General features: G+C 39.8%; 1 protein-coding gene across 1 annotated transcript in view; it reads right to left on the reverse strand.

Annotated features, from left to right (window-relative positions):
* The window catches only part of LOC126109680 (tubulin alpha-3 chain-like), a 243877-nt gene that overhangs the window by 20357 nt on the left and 205200 nt on the right, over positions 1–18320 (reverse strand). The window contains exons 6-7 of the mRNA XM_049914731.1: positions 9550–9646; positions 7183–7281 (exon numbers count right to left, since the gene is read on the reverse strand). Of these exons, the coding sequence (XP_049770688.1) occupies positions 7183–7281; positions 9550–9646 (196 nt within the window). The remainder of the gene's footprint in view (positions 1–7182; positions 7282–9549; positions 9647–18320) is intronic.

The raw sequence follows: 18320 nt of genomic DNA on the forward strand, positions 1-18320 counted from the left end.
ATAAGAAAGTGTGGCTTTGTATAATGGAACCAACACATGTAATGACTGTTTTTGGTGATCATGTTTTGGTGCAGTTCCTAAATGCATGTCAGACATATTAGTTCTATTTCTGCTTGACATTTTGTGAATATGTTCTCATTTATATGCTGTGACATCTGCGTTATTTAACCAAGTTTAATATATTTTGACAGTGACTTCACTTACAGAAGTATGATAATGTTTAACATAGTGGTACTTGAAAATGGCCAAGGGCCAAAATCATTATGATATGTAGATTAAACAATCTCTACAGTCCAATGTCAGAACTTCCATTTAAACAGAATTATATGACTGTGGCTCCAAGCTATGGAAAGATTATCTGCAGAAGCAATTTCGTTTGCAGATTGCACTGGGCATGCTGGATACTGTGAACAGTAATCCCTTCATCTACATCTACATCCACACGGATACTCTGTAAGCTATGCTTAAATGCCTGGCAGAGGGTTCATCAAACTAACTCCACAATAATACTCTGTTATTCTAATCTCAAACAGCATGTGGAAAAAACGAACACCTATATCCTTCCGTGCAAGCTCCAATTTCCCTTCTTTTATTATGATGATCATTTCTCCCTATGTAGGTCAGCATCAGCAAAAAATTTTGCATTTTCTGAAGAAAGTTGGTGATTGAAATTTCATGAGAAGATTCTTCCACAGCAAAAAATGCGTTTGTTTTAATGGTGTCCACCCAAATCCTGTATCATGTCAGTGACATTCTCTCCCTTATTTCACAATAGAACAAAATGTGCTGCTCTTCTTTGAACTTTCTTTATGTACTCCTTTAATTCTTTCTAGTAAGGATCAGACACCATGCAGTAGTACTCCAAAGGAGAATGGACAAGTGTAGTCTAAGCAGTCTCTTTGGTAGATCTGTTGCATCTTCTAAGTGTACTGCCAATAAATCACAGTCTTTGGTTCACCTTCCCCACAACATTTTCTATATGTTCTTACCAATTTAAGTTGTTTGTAATAGTAATTCCTAGGTATTTAGTTGAATTTATGGTCTTTAGATTTGACTGATTTATCGAGTAACCAAAGTTTAATGGGCTGCTTTTAGCACCCATGTGGATGACCTCACACTTTTTATTATTTAGGGTCAACTGCCAATTTTCACACCATACAGATATCTTTTCTAAATCTTTTTGCAATTTATTTTGATCTTCTGTTGACTTTACTAGATGATAAATGGCAGTATCGTCTGCAAGCAAACTAAGATGTCTGCTCAAATTATCTCTTAAAACATTTATATAGAGAAGGAATAGCAGGGGTCCTATAACAATACCTAAACAGACTTCTGTTTTAATCAATGACTTTTATTTAATCACTACAAACTGTGACCTCTCTGAACAGAAATCACGAATCCAGAGGCATAACTGAGGTGATATGCATCTATTTTCTTAACACAGTGATCACTGATGATGAGACCTTGGTTTATGGGTTGTTGTTGTTGTTGTTGTGGTCTTCAGTCCAGAGACTCGTTTGACGCAGCTCTCCATGCTACTCTATCCTGTGCAAGCTTCATCATCTTCCAGTACCTACTGCAGCCTACATCCTTCTAAATCTGCTTAGCGTAATCATCTCTTGGTCTCCCTCTACAATTTTTACCCTCCACACTGCCCTCCAATACTAAATTGGTGATCCCTTGATGCCTCAGAATATGTCCTACCAACCGATCCCTTCTTCTGGTCAAGTTGTGCCACAAACTCCTCTTCTCCCCAATTCTATTCAATACCTCCTCATTAGTTATGTGATCTACCCATTTAATCTTCAGCATTTTTCTGTAGCACCACATTTCGAAAGCTTCTATTCTCTTCTTGTCTAAACTGTTTATCATCCACATTTCACTTCCATACATGGCTACACTCCATACAAATACTTTCAGAAACGACTTCCTGACACTTAAATCTATACTCGATGTCAACAAATTTCTCTTCTTCAGAAACACTTTCCTTGCCATTGCCAGTCTACATTTTATATCCTCTCTACTTCGACCGTCATCAGTTATTTTGCTCCCCAAATAGCAAAACTCCTCTACTACTTTAAGTGTCTCATTTCCTAATCTAATTCCCTCAGCATCACCCGACTTAATTCGACTATGTTCCATTATCCTTGTTTTGCTTTTGTTGATGTTCATCTTATACCCTCCTTTCAAGACACTGTCCATTCTGTTCAACTGCTCTTCCAAGTCCTTTGCTGTCTCTGACAGAATTACAATGTCATCGGCGAATATCAAAGTTTTTATTTCTTCTCCATGGATTTTAATACCTACTCTGAACTTTTCTTTTGTTTCCTGTACTGCTTGCTCAATATACAGATTGAATAGCATTGGGGAGAGGCTACAACCCTCTCACACTCCCTTCCCAACCACTGCTTACCTTTCATGTCCCTCGACTCTTATAACTGCCATCTGCTTTCTGTACAAATTGTAAATAGCCTTCTGCTCCCTGTATTTTACTCCTGCCACCTTCAGAATTTGAAAGAGAGTATTCCAGTCAACATTGTCAAAAGCTTTCTCTAAGTCTACAAATGCCAGAAATGTAGGTTTGCCTTTCCTTAATCTATTTTCTAAGATAAGTCATAGGGTCAGTATTGTCTTACATGTTCTAACATTTCTACAGAATCCAAACTGATCTTCCCCGAGGTTGGCTTTTACCAGTTTTTCCATTCATCTGTAAGGAATTCGCATTACTATTTTGCAGCTGTGACTTATTAAACTGATAGTTCAGTAATTTTCACATCTGTCAACACCTGCTTTCTTTGGGATTGGAATTATTATATTCTTCTTGAAGTCTGAGGGAATTTCTCCTGTCTCAAACATCTTGCTCACCAGATGGTAGAGTTTAGTCAGGACTGGCTCTCCCAAGGCTGTCAGTAGTTGTAATGGAATGTTGTCTACTCCCAGGGCCTTGTTTCGACTTAGGTCTTTCAGTGCTCTGTCAAACTCTTCACGCAGTATCATATCTCCCATTTCATCTTCATCTGTGGTTTATGGGTATGATCCAGAAACAAATTTCCAGTCATCACAATGAAAGCATCCATAATCCCTGACACCCATAAAGTAAGACAGGTCTGCAGCAAAGTGAAAGTCATGCTGACCATTGTGGTGTATCAGTGCATGCAAAATTCTAATTTGGGAGTGACGAATTGATACTGTGGTGAATGGCATATACTGACTGTGAGAATAGGATGTTCTGTGCTACAAACACATCTGTGTGTCTTACTGAACCAATGATTTTATTTTAGGGACTCTTTGTGAAGAAAATGGAGAGATCGGGCTTGTGAGAGGAGGAGAGAGATTGTATTGTTGTGAGGCATCATTACAGTATACAGTAAATGTTCAAATAGTTTTTGGCACAAAATAAAATCCAATAATTAACATCAAGTATTCAAGGTGTGTATATCTCCATACTGAAATTAGTTAATAATCATGATATGAGATGTAGACCACTCAGAGGTGAAGTTTGGATTGATAGTACAAACCTAAATTTTCCACGGTCATAATTCATTGAGAGATTATCTCCAAATTAATAAACTTTAACTTGCTAAATTGTTGTACCTATCATCCAGACTCATGAAACAACATAGCAAACAGTTGTGCCGAACAATCTGCATAATGATTAAAGGTTTTAGAGATTTCATGTGGAGCAGATAATTATGAGGAATTTCTGCGAAACTGCTGCTGTGGAATACATCTCTTGCTCTCCTGCGGTATTTAAAACAAAATATTAATATTTTCCAGGTTTTCAGAAGAATAAAGATAAAAAGAAATAAGGAACTAAGCTAAATCAACTAAAACTAATAGCTAAACCAATAATTAAAATAAAAGCATACATAAAGACTAATTATTTATAATGATAAATAAATAAAGAATATTTTTAATTAACTAATCACTAATCACTAATAATAATAATAATAATAATAATATACTAAACCATCTTTTTTTACCTCATTGTCATGATCCATCATGAGTAACACATCAGGAGGCACTACTGTCAATAAAGGATACTATGAGGTTCTGTGTCACCTTTGTTAAGCAGTGAGATGCTGGACTTGTAGGCAGCAGACCGTTAGCACCTTCACCACGATAACGCACCCACTCATCATTGTCTATTACTCCAGTGTTTTTTGGCCAAACACAACATGGCTATTGTTTGTTGGCCTCCATGTTACACTGACATAGTACAGACTGACTTCTGGCTTCTCCCTAAACTGAAAGACACTCTGACAGGGACCAGATTTCAGAACAGCGAGGATATTATGCAGAAGTCGATGGAGCAGCTCACACCATATCAAATGAGGATTTCCAGTGATGCTTCCAGTAGTCGTAGCAGCATTGGGAGAGGTGTGTAGAAGCTGAAGGAGACTACTTTGAAGGTGACTAGTGTCAAACAATTGTGTCTAACTAAAGACTGATTTTATAAGTAAAAGTCACGTATTTTTTGAACAGTCCTCAAAGATGTATAGCTGGTGAAAAGTCTCTGTTAGTTTATTTTTTGACATGAAGGAAAAAGTTCATCATAACTGGTTAGTCACCACTAATGGCTTCAGATGCTAAAATGATGAGAGTGCAGCATTCCAAAACTGGCAGCTTGCATAGTAGCAAGATTAGATCTTCCAGCATGACAGTGATCTCTATTACATGGCTTTGAGTGCTGGGCAGTTTTTGACCAAAAATAAATTGACAACAGTTTTTTTACCCATCTTCATCACTAAATCTAATATCTGTGACTTCTTCCTATAGCATGAAGAGAAACTGAAGGTAAAGTGTCAGGATGTAGAACAAGTGAAATACTAACTGCTGAAGGCATTACATAGTATAACTTCAGATGATTGGACAACTGCTTGCTTCAGTGGGTGAAACATGGGTAAAAGGGCATCATATCTCATGGGTGCTGTTCTGCAGATGATAGAATTCTATAAACAAATGTGTAGTAGAACAATTTTAGTTATCTGTGGATTCTCATATTTGTACATACTCTCACATCTGCTGTACATCCTAAGAATCATACTGTATGTGCTTTTTGATGTTGAAACATAGTATGATGGTATAAGTCCACTTCCTCTGATACCACTCCTGATATAAATACTAATTTTTTTCTTTTATTCTTTCTTTCATATACCTGATACATATACCATATGTATATGAAATATCAAAACTCTTTTTTCAAGCTGTAATTTTGTGTCTCATCAGAGAATAATTTGTATGTTCTCAGTGATAACAATACAATTATTTCTTGTGGAAAGATCTAAGGTAATATTCAAAATTTAAGAGGCAGGGAAACAAAATGTGCTTAAAAATCCCACCCCACTAATGATTATTCATTCTACGATTGATATAATTCACTTTAAAGTCCTGATTGTGTTCTAAGTAAAGAATACCTTGCTTTTTGTCTACATTTTGTAATTAAGGAAATATTACTGTTCCAAAATGTTGCACAGTCATTCAAATTTTGGAATGCTCATGTCTCAGAAATGTAGTGTTTCTGTCTTGCAGCCCAGTTTCTTTAATTGAAGAATGTATATTTTTACTGGGGAAAGATGTTAGATAATGAAATGTCTCTCAAATATAAAATTTTGGTATCTAGAAAATTCTTGGCAGGATCTTTTTAAGAAAACGAAAAGAAAACTGGAAATTGAAAACCTGCTCTAGAAAACAGTTCCTCATATTAACAAATTTTAAGAAAATATACTCAGTAGTTAAATGGAGTAACTTCATTGCCAGATTTGTAAAAGTATTGCTTACAATTCCTGTCTTTAATGTTGTAATTGAGAACACAAATCTTTTGTACTTTAAAAGTCTGTGCAAACCTTCCTATTTGAACACTTACGTATGCACTGTGGACAGTGCCAAAGTCAGTCACTACTAAGCCGCTAGCCACTGAACAAAAAAAGGATACGTTGATCAAGGAAACTAAAGTCAGTAATCTTACAGTGTATAGGTGGGAGGTATCCCTAACAAAGATTGCTCCTGGTGGGTGTATATCATTCTGCTTCTCTGTAGGAACAAGTTAGTGTCTTAAATGTAGATTTGTATGTTCAATTGGCAATTGAAAAAGCTAACTTAAATTAGTCTCGTGCAACATTCAGAACAAAAATATCATCCTGATTTCAGTCACACTTCTGTGTAATGGGAGCACAAAAACAGATTAGAACAGAGTCCGTATGATCACTGCTGGAAACTCTGAGTATTTTTCATGTTTTGCTGTTAGTGTCAATAAATGTCACTGAACTTAACCCTTGAGTGGGGGCACCTGAGTATAAAGTGTTCCAACAAAAAATAAAATGAGTTTGCACTGCTCCATTTTTCTATCGCAACTGCAGACCTGTACCTATTCCCTCATTATTTCTTCAGGTAATACAATGATAATTTGTGTTGTCATATGTCCAAGTGAGCAGCAGTAATATAAAATACAAAGTGAGCTAGGCAGAAAAAAAATCATGATCCGTGCAAAAAAAAAGGCTTCGAGTGGGTCATTACTGTCCCTGTAACACCTGTCCTTGGCAACAGGGCATTGTACTGAAAATTATGTAAGTTTATTTTTTTGTTTTTTAAGTAAACTAAGATTAAACTGTGATTTTGATCATACATGACTCACCTTGGCAACATAAATGAAGCCATTCTTTACATGTGTACAAAGTGCGCTGTGCACCCACTCGTGTTATGAAAAATGTCATGCCTGCTCCAGGGTTAATACTGTAGAATTTAATCTGAGATTTCTCTACAAAGTGGATGCATAAAATTACAATTTAGTCATCATTTTGTTTATAGTGAGAGCCATAATCACTTTTTCCCTTGACAAGTGATGTTGTATGCAAAACACAATCAGCACTCTTTGTTCAGGTTCACAATAACAAAATCTAAATATTACAAACACAAGAAAAAGGTGATGTGACAACTTTTAGGAGGGACAGTTGGGGCATATATTTTTATGGATGTACATAATGGAAATTTTGTGGAGTTCAAAGTACTGAATGTCAGTCCTTAATCCATTTACAATGACTTGTAGGTATTAATAATAAATGTTTGTAATCTTATATGTGTGTATCGATGTCTACAGTACCAGCTTAAGTAATGGGAAACAAATGTCTGAACATTCTTACAACTTTAAGACTTATTTCCAAACAGATTCATCATTGATATTACCATTTGATGTTGTGGTTCGAAGCAGGACTTTGTAATTTCTGCTACACTCATCTTCTCATGTCCCGCTTTTTCCGCAGAAAGAACTGGAGCATATGTTGCCTGTGTTAAATTTCAAATGGTTTGTAATTATACATGAAATATAGTAAATTTTAAATTGTAATGACAATAATAATTACTATACCAAATGCTGGAAAGGTAAAACACATTTCAACATACAGAAAATGAGTCAAAAAGTTTTGTAACATAGTGTTTTATTTTAAATGGGTATTTTATTATGAACTCTTTTACTAACTGATATTTCATCTGTATCAATACCAACAAAATACACATAACTTTATTTGGGACAGTACTTATGGACATGGAAAATGGCTACTCTATTAAGATTTGGGGACATAGAACCACTGGCTCTACCCTCCAATAAGATCGCTGCCTTACCACAGCAAGAACAACTGTATCTTTACCAAATGAAACTTCCTGGCAGATTAAAACTGTGTGCCGGACCGAGACTCAAACTCGGGACCTTTGCCTTTCGCGAGCAAGTGCTCTACCAACTGAGCTACTCAAGCACGACTCACGCCCCGTCCTCACAGCTTTACTTCTGCCAGTACCTCGTCTCCTGCCTTCCAAACTTAACAGAAGCTCTCCTGCGAACCATGCAGAACTAGCAATCCTGAAAGAAAGGATATTGCGGAGACATGGCTTAGCCATTCCGCTGCAGAGTGAACATCTCATTCTGGAAAGATCCCCCAGGCTGTGGCTAAGCCATGTCTCTGCAATATCCTTTCTTTCAGGAGTGCTAGTTCTGCATGGTTCGCAGGATAGCTTCTGTTTAGTTTGGAAGGTAGGGGACGAGGTACTGGTGGAAATAAAGCTGTAAGGACGGGGCGTGAGTCGTGCTTGAGTAGCTCAGTTGGTAGAGCACTTGCGCGCGAAAGGCAAAGGTCCCGAGTTCGAGTCTCGGTCCGGCACACAGTTTGAATCTGCCAGGAAGTTTCATATCAGCGCGCACTCCACTGCAGAGTGAAAATCTCATTCTGTATCTTTACCAGTTCAGTTCTCTGTAGTACACACTCTATGCTAAAGGCATTGTGTATACGGTGCGAGAATAAAAGTATTCATACTAAGCAAAGGGAATGTGAGTGATTATTTATTGTTATCATTACCTTGCCTGCTCCCCACTACCTACAGTGTCTGCTCCCAGTAGCTGAGTGGTGGGCGCAATATAATGTCAATCCTAAGGGCCCGGGTTTGATTCCTGGCTGGGTCGGGGATTTTCTCTGCTGAGGGACTGGGTGTTGTGTTGTCCTAATCATCATCATTTCATCCCCATCAACATGCAAGTCGCCGAAGTGGCGTCAAGTCGAAAGACTTGCACCTGACCAACGGTCTACCTGATGTGAGGCCCTAGTCACATGACATTTACATTTATTTACTACCTACAGTGGTGACCCTGATGTGATATGAACATGCAAACTGTAGGTAGTGGGGAGCATGCTTTGTAATTACAATGATCAATGACCAGTCACACTCCTGTCACTTGCTATGATTACTTTTATTCTTGCAGTGTATACACAATGCACTTAGCATAGAACTCTTATTACAGAGACCTGATCTGGCAAAGATACAATTGTTCTCACTGTGGTAGGGGAGCAACATTTTTGAGGGGTACAGCCAGGGCTTTTATGTCCCCACAAAGTTATCAGCGTAGGTCAACTTTTGGATATATCCAGAGAACAAGATCATGTGTGTTGCTTAATCAAGCAACAGACATGCCCCAAATGGGGCTACAGACGTGTACAGCAGAGAGTGTATTAGACTGTACAATAAGCAATTATGAACATAACTGTGTTCAGTGGTGCAGTTCTCAAATACCTCATGATAAACGGCTTCTACACTGTAAGTGATTATTTGGGTCAAATATGAGGGCTATCCATGCAGCTGCATTAGACACAGTGCCAGGGTGGTGCAGTGTTTAACACATCTGTCTAGTAAGCAGGTCTACCTTTCCACACAATTTTTTCTGAAACAAACACTGACTTCTGCAGTTTATGTTTATCGTACTGGATCATCGTTGATGATGAAGGTAAACTGCAAAAGTTATTGACATTTTGTCAAATTACTGTTTAATTAAATTAATCCTTTTTAAATTTTGAATACAATATTTTGTATTTCATATGCAGTTAGACTGCAGAGCAGTGATACAGCTAATGCCAGCCACCTCTCTTCATGTGGTAGGGCTGTGGAAGAAATTAAATCATCAATAAAAAGGATAAAAGAAAAGATAAATCTGATTTCTCTTAAGTGTCTATATCTACAAATTAATGAAATGACTATTGTAAGCTCAAATGAGGAGAAATAATACTGTACCAGAGGGAAATGAATCCTTGGGTAAGGAACGAGGTTGGTTTGGAACTCCGTCAGGTCCACATTAAGAGCACCATCAAACCTTAATGATGCAGTTATGCTGAAAGAAAACAAGAGACAAGAGCCTTGTATTATATCTGAATACTGTTGTGATGCCTGCATACATAATGTGTCAGTGGATCATTGTACTATTCAAATTTTTGAACTATAATATTCAACCAAATGTTTATAGAAATCAACACAACAACTGAAACAGCATGGAAACCTCATTTCTGATACTTTATATGTTTTACAGCAGAACTACAACATGCAGATTTATAGATTAAAACTGCATGCTGTTTTGGGATCCTAACCCAGAACCTTCACAGATGACTGTTCTTCTAACTGAGCTATCCAGGGATAGCTCATGATCTGCCAGTTAAGCAGCAGAATTTCTGTGGAGTTAGAAAGTAGGAGAAGAGCTACTGGCAGAAGTACAGCTATGATGTGAGGGCAGATCACAAGCTGTGTGTCGATAGCTAACTCAGTAAGAGCATTGCTCGTGAAAGGCCAGGTTCTAGGTTCGAATCCTGGTCTGGCACATGGTTTCAATCTGCTAGGAAATTCCAAATCAGTGCACACACTGCTGCAGAGTAAAAGATTAATTCTGCAGATTTATAGTTTTTCATATTTACATCTGAGTCTTTCTCCTCAAGAACACGCACAAACAGCAGTTCTGAATGGGTAACATATCTACCACTGTCATCTGTTCCCCTCAATCTGTACGGCTGGATCTAGAGAAACTTTCACTGTTGAAAACTGTTATTTTATCTTTAATTAATACACTGAGGTGTCTAACAAACTGGTATAGGCATGCTAATTCAAATACAGAGATATGTAAACTGTCAGAATATGGTGCTGTGATCAGCAATGCCTATATAAGACAACAAGAGTCGGGTGCAGTTGTTAGATCAGTTCCCGCTGCCACAATGGTAGGTTATCAGGATTTAAGTGAGTTTGAACGTGGTGTTATAGTTGGTGCATGAGTGATGGGACATAGCATATCTGAGGTAGTAATGAAGTGGGTATTTTCCTGTATGACCATTTCACGAGTGTATCATCAATATCAGGAATCTGGAAAAACATCAAATCACCAACATTTCTGCAGCAGGAAAAAGATCCTGCAAGAACAGGATCAACAAAAACTGAAGACAATGTGACAGAACTGCAGCCCTTCCACAAACTGCTGCAGATTTCAATGCTATACCATCAACAAGTGTCAGCATGTGAACCATTCAATGAGAAATCATTGATATGGGCTTTTGGAGCCAAAGGCCAACTTGTGAAGGTTTGACGACAGCATGACACAAAGCTTTATGCCTTGCCTGGCCTATCAACACTGACATTGAACTCTTGATGTCTGGAAACATGTTACCTGGTCGGATGAGTCTCGTTTCAACTTGTATCGAGCAAATGGACATGTTCAGGTATGGAGACAACCTCGTGAATCCATGGATCCTGCATGTCAGTAGGAGACTGTTCAAGATGGAGGAGGCTCTGTAATGGTGTGGGCTGTGTACATTCAGAGTGGTATGGGACCCCTGATATGTCTAGATATGACTGACAGGTGACACATACATAAGCATCCTGTCTGATCACCTGAATCCATTCATGTCCATTGTACATTCCGACAGACTTGGGCAATTCCAGAAGGACAATGTGACACCTCACACATCCAGAATTGCTACAGAGTGGTTCCAGGAATACCCTTCTGAGTTTAAACATTTCCACTGGCCACTGAACTCCCCAGACCTGAACATTATTGAGATTATCTGGGATGCCTTGCAATGTGCTGTTCAGAAGATGTCTCTACCCTCTCATACTCTTATCGATTTATGGACAGCCCTTCAGGATTCATGGTGTCATTTCCCTCCAGCATTACTTCAGACATTAGTCAAGTCCATACCATATCATGTTGCAGCACGTATGCATGCTCTCAGGGCCGTACACAATATTAGCCAGGTGTTCCAGTTTCCTTGGCTCTTCAGTGTATGTATATATGAAAGTTTGTATAAAGTTTTGACTATCATTTTGAAGAAATGAAGTTACACAGTTAATTTTTTTTTTGTCCGAACTAACAGTCAATTGAAGACACTTTATTACAATTAAAGAAAGAAATGTCTTCTTGGCATACAATAAGTTTTAAATGCAGGGGGAAAAAACCCTCTGTTGTAGCAAAACAGATAAAGAAACAAGACAATGAAAGAGAATACTGACCAAAACTATTCTAACAAAAACAATATGCCACTACAAGACTACGGTGAGTGAATACAAGGCTAAGGCCAGCGTAAGTACTGGCTGGAGCTGTTCCTAGTAGTTGGTAAACACTGTCACATGATGTCTGGTGAAGTAGTTCTGTGTTTATTTTGGAAAGTCTGTTACTGTTTCTGTTCACTGGTGATGTTTATCTCGGTGCTGTTGAAAGAGGTTTAGCAACCCAGCTTGTGTGTTGGTTCTATGGCCCTCTAGCAATAAGAGGCCACTATGACATGTCTCCCCCTGAGAAAAAAATGCACAGCACCACAAACGTCCAAAGGAGTAGGGGCATCCTGGTCGACATCCATGGGTTTGTGGCTTGCAGGGGTGAGAGGCACCTACAGTCGCTTGGTCACACCGGCCAGCTGGCATGGGGAGCAGTGTGGTATGTAGCCAAGAAAAGAAGCACGGCCTCCTGCAGCAGATGATAGCTCAGCAGCTTATCAAGCTGGGTCTTTAATGTCCGCACAAAATGTTCCACCTGGCCATTTGATGCAGGGTGAAATAGGGCAGTATGGACAAGGGAAATTCCATTTGCAGTACAAAACTGCTTAAACTCAGTCAAGGTAAACTGTGAACCGTTATCTGTAACAACCGTTTTGGGGCGTCCCTGGACAGCAAAGAGGAGCCAGAGAATTTTGATAGTCTCAGCAGAAGTGGTGTTCATCATGGGGGAGACATAAAGGCATCTGAACCCGTAGGCGATCAGTATGAGCCACTGGGAAACATGAAATGGCCCTGCGAAATTCCACAGAGCAGCAGCATCTGGCCACAAAAAACACTGGCTCAGGGGTGCTGCCTGACATGTTTGGCACATGATGCTGGCTGACATGAGGGAGGCAGTGTCTTTATCTATACCTCACCAACAAAGGTGATGGTGGGCCAGCTGATTGGTGAGGACAATACCCCAATGGCACGTGTGGAGAAGGTCAAGGACAAGTGGCAGAACGCATGTGGTATGACCACTCGGGGAATGTCAGAATCACTATGCAAACGTTGGTGGGAGGAGGCAAGTTTTGAATAACCTCGACATATTCCTTAGAGGCGTGAAGGCTGCGGGCATCAGTTGTGAACCCAAGTTAGCTGACTTCTCACGCAAAAATGTCACACTTTTCTTTCCGGCAACATAGGTTAGCCTCAGAAGAAACCTGAAACAGCCGGTCCAGCTTGTCCACGAGGTCCACTGCAGGTGAGCCACTGACGATGACAATGTCCAGATAATTGGCTGCCCTGGGCACCTGGCTTGTGAGGCGTTCCAGATAATGTTGGAAAATGGCAGGGGCACTGGCATTCCCAAGTGGGAGGCAGCTGTACTGGAAAAGGCCACACAGGGTTTTGATGACTAGGATCTGCTGCAATTCGTTGTCCAATGGCAGCTGCAGATAAGCATCGTGCAAATCAATTTTGGCGAATAGGGTTGAGCCCGCAAGACGTGTGAGTATGTCATCCACCGATGGGACAGGATAGGCATCAATGACCGACTGAGAATTGACTGTGACCTTAAAATCACTACGTATGTTTAAAGCACCATTCGACTTCTTGGCTATTACAATAATCATTGCCTAGCAACTGTGCACCATGGGAAAAAGGATGCCTTCATCCCGTAAGTGGCGAAGTTCCACCTGGAGTCTGTCTCAGAGAGCAAAGGCAGGCCTTAAGAAAATGAGGAACGGCAGAGAGAAGAAGGTGAACATGCGCGGTGAAACCCTTCAGCCCTGTTGTCGAGGATAAGAACAATGTGTTGTATTTACTGAGCAATGGGCTGAGGAGGGTATCCGATGAGGAAATCGACACCACTTGTACTGTGTCCTGCACTGATAAATCCAGATGACCAAATTTGTCCACACCCAGAAGATTAGTAACCCCAAGGAATCCCACCACTAAAAACTGAGTGGTGAAGGAATGACCATTGTAAGACATTTGTGTGGGAGAAACGCCTTGGATGGATATGGAATAATTACTGAAATTGTGCAAGGCACGAGTGTACAGGCATAAAGCCAGTGAGCCCAAACGTCGGTATGTGACACCATCCACAATAGAGATGGATGATGCCGTGTCAGTTTGGAAGATCACTGGAATATGCACGACCTCCAAGGTAATGAGAAAATGGGCACCTGACTGGGAAATGATGGAAAAGACTTGGCTGTCAATGGAAGGTGAGGCTTCCAGATCCTGAGGTGATGATTCGTGACGAGCCTGTGCTTGCACAGGAAGTGTGGCATTGACGCAATATTTTTGTGAAGCCTGACACACCACAGTGATGTGGCCCGCTCGGGTGCAAGCTGTGCATCTTGGTCGCCGGTGGGGACACTCGGACCATTGGTGAGTCCAGAAACAGTCCACACAGGATGGATGCTGGGTGAAAGACTTCCTGTCACAGAGTGTGCCAACAGATCGACGAGGCTCCCGCTCGGCGCTAGGCAACTGGCGATCCGCGAAAACAGCTGGATCAAGATGTGGTGGTTGTAGCTGGTGAGACTGTTCAAACGCACGAATGATTGGCAGATAGGTGTCGAGGGATGGGTCCTGTAATATCAGCCTGAAGACCCTCATCTGGTGTGTGAAACACCACCGTATCGTGAATCAATGAAGAGGCATAAGATGCAGACAACGTTGGCACACCAGAATTTACAATCGCGGGAGAGACCCTGGAGCATTGTAATCCATTCCCGATAAGTCTGACTGGGAGGCTTTCGACAAGGAAAAGTCTGACAGGTGGATGTGACGTTTATTTGTGCATCAAAGTACTCAAAAGGGCAGTCCTTAATGTGAGTAAATGAGAGATCTTGAGGGGACTGCTCAGGGTTCAATTGTTGAATTAAACAATACACCTGTGGACCCACTGTCGAAAAACAGCCCGACTTCGATTTTAATCACGGATCCCATGTTCCAGTAAATGTTGTTCCAACCATTCGACATAATTTAACCGCGGTTCGACAGACATATCGAAAGCCGGAAACATTGGTGGAGCCACGTGCATTGCGCTCAATTTACTTGCGATGGAATGGTCTCTATGGGCTACTTCTTGCAACGCTGGTGAGTGAGAACGAATTTCTGAATGTGTGAGCATTGCCTGAATCTGCTGCAGAGTTTCCACTAAGGACTGAAGAAGCTCCTCAGAGGAGGACATTCCGTTCAAAAATGAAAGTTTTATCTTCGTTGTCAATAACTGTAGTGTCCTGTGGCCAGCAAGAAAGAACTAACAGTCAATTTTAACACACTTTATTACAATGAAAGAAAAAAATGCCTTCTTGGCATACAATAAGTTTTAAACACAGAACAAACAAAAACAAAACAACAACTCTGTGGTAACAAAACAGATAAGGAAACAAGACAATGGAAGAGAATACTGAACAAAACTACTCTACAAAATGAAATGTGCTTCTACAAGACTACGGCGAGTGAATACAGGGCTAGGGCTGGCGTAAGAACTGGCCAGAGCTGCTCCTAGAGGTTGGTAAACACTGCCAGTCTGACTGTCTCAGCGTGCTTATAAAGCCATGTTGGCGGAGTGCTACAGCGGTCATATGAGTTCCGACTGGTGGAACACTGTCACATGTTGTCTGCTGAAGTAGTTCCGTGTTTATTTGGAAAGTCTGTTACTGTTTCTGTCCGCTGGCGATGTTTCTCTCCGCACTGCTGAAAGGGGTTTGGCAACCCATCTTGCATGTCGGTTCGGCGGGCACTCTAACAATAAGGGGCCGCTACGACAGTCCGTTTGCAGGTTATAACATGGTAGAACCGGATGACACTCGAACTCTAGATAAAACCAACTCTAGACTACGATACCACTGTTGCATGCTCATTGTGAACAATAATTAACTTTATTTATTTATATATCAATTACTGTATCTACACTAATTTAATTTGCATCTCAAATCTAAGTATTTTTTAATCACACAGTCTGTACAATTACATAATTAGTTGATTATTAAATATTATCACTATTGTCAACATGTCAACATTTCCAGTATTTAAGCATAACAGGTTTCTATAGCAAAAGTAACTGTCTCTCTGAAACACAAAGTATGTAATTTCTCATGGTTGGGATACACAATCATGCAGAAAATTCTAAAGGATGTCAGAGATGTTGAAGGAGGAAAGAAGTACTCTACAAGTAGACTATACCACTTAATCTGCTTAATTTGGAAGAAGGATGGAATGCAGAAGAATGGAGGGAGTCTGTCACCTGCCCTATACTAAAGAAAGGAGACCCAATGAGATGTAGGAACTATAGAGAAAACACACAACTTTGTACAGCTTATAAGATCTTGAGCATGTTGTTACTGAAGCAACTAACACCACATGTCAAGAAATACTGGGATTCCAACAAGCAGGTTTCTAGAAGGGGAAAGTCAACTGTAGACCATTTACATACAATACTGCAGTGCTAGCAAAGAGCTGGGAATTCCACAAAAACATTCACTGCCTTTTTGTGGACTTCCAAAAAGCATGTGATAGTGTGAATAGACAAGCAATATGGCAAGAACTCGTAAGAGCTCAAGTTCCCGGAAAACTCATAAAACTGACACAGATATACACCCAGGAGACATGCATGGTGAAAGTAAATGGAAACACATCAAAGAAGTTCAAGATGAGGACTGGAGTGTGGCAAGGAGACTGCCTCTCCCCTCTTCTCTTTAACCTGGTACTGGAGAGAGCTCTGAGAAAAGTAGCAAGCCTAGAGACAGGAATACAGCCGGGAAGAAGGATCAACACCCTGGCCTATGTGAATGATGTAGTGTTAATAGCAGAGAAAGAGCTACCTGGTTCAGATGAAGAGAACATTAGTCGAAGAGGCAATGAGAGCGGGCCTGAAGTTGAATACGAATAAGGCAAAATACCTCGTAGTTAGCAAAGAAAATGATGACAGACCCCTGAAGATGGAGGAAAAAGTCTTTGAAAGGGTACAAGATTTTAAATACTGTGGGGATCTACTCAATGAAAGGAACGAGATAGACCAGGAAATTACTGCGTGAATACAAGCAGAAAACAGGTCAATGTTTGCTCTGGGAAAGCTTTTCAAGTCTCAGCTTCTATTGAGATCCTCAAAGACCAAGATCTACAAGACAATAATACAACCTATAGTCTTATATGGAGCAGAGACCTGGACCATCATCCAAAAGATGGAAAGAAAACTCCCGACATTTGAGAATTCCATCCTCAGACAGATTTTTGGGCCAGTGAAGGATGGAGGTGAACGGAGGAAAAGAAAGAACTGTAAATTACAGGAGCTATACAAGTTGATGGACATTGTGACAGTGATCATAGAAAGAAGACTGAATTGGTACCGACATGTAATGCATCGAGAAGGCCAGATCATCAGCCAGGTAGTGGAGGAAGATGTTAGGGGCAAAAGACCATGGAGAAGACCATGACTCCAATGGATTGATCAGTTCAGAGAGGATATGAATATGCTGGGGCTGTCTGAAGCAGAATACATGGACTGGAGACACTGGAGGAGGCTGATTGGTGAGGCCAAAGACCGACTGCAGATTGTGTGGTCAACACAGTAAGTAAGTAAATGTCATGTTTGTTGCTAACTGAAGAAATTATTTAGTTCACAACTGCAATGATGTAAATTATGTGAACTATTACAGAGATAACATTTTTAGCACAAATTGTTATAAATCCATGTGGAAAGTCCATTAAAGCATAGATTTTCACCAATTTGTCCTAAGGATGTTGTCATTGGTAACATTTCACATAATTTAGATTATTTCATAGTGTACAGAGCTTCACACTTGTCTGATGTTCCTGTATCCCTATAGTGAAAAGACTCAATTCTGGCAATGATTTTAAAATCTGAAATATGCTGAATCAAAGTCTTTTTGCAGTACCACTTGATAATGGAGGTTGTGCTATAAATAATTTCTAAAGTCAACAATGAATATAATGTTCTTAAAAAATGAAGTATGTAATGATCTCATAACCTTGTTAGCATTAAACAACTTGTTGCTTTTTGATCATAATTTAAATGTTAATGAAAAACAATGTTAGTAGTTTCAGTTCAGTGTAATTTGATGCAGTATTCTTACTGAATTTTATAAGGATATTATCAGAATAAATATTTTACAACATTCCATTACATATGTTGTACTCAGTTTCTGGAAATCTTTAAAGTTGTAATTGTGAATCTGGCAGAAATGTGTTTGCAATAATCCTATATTATGTAAGCTATTTTATGATGCTATTTAAATGATTTGGAAGTGACCATGCATGCTTAGTCTTGAACCAGTTTAAACTGTCAATTTTATGGATACATTGAAAACTTTGAAAAGGAACTGCATCACCTAGGACATTTCATGGTTAGAACACCATTATCATCCAAAATTCAAGAAAAATGAATCATAAGTAGAGGTAATGAAAAATACAGATGGTTTGAAAGCAAATATACACTCACCATTGAAAGACCATTGCAATGGAAAACTACATACACTGCAAGGAGGCATTTTACAAGGTACACATCCACAGTGATG

Source organism: Schistocerca cancellata, chromosome 12 (genome assembly GCF_023864275.1).
Source record: "Schistocerca cancellata isolate TAMUIC-IGC-003103 chromosome 12, iqSchCanc2.1, whole genome shotgun sequence".
NCBI lineage: Eukaryota > Metazoa > Arthropoda > Insecta > Orthoptera > Acrididae > Schistocerca > Schistocerca cancellata.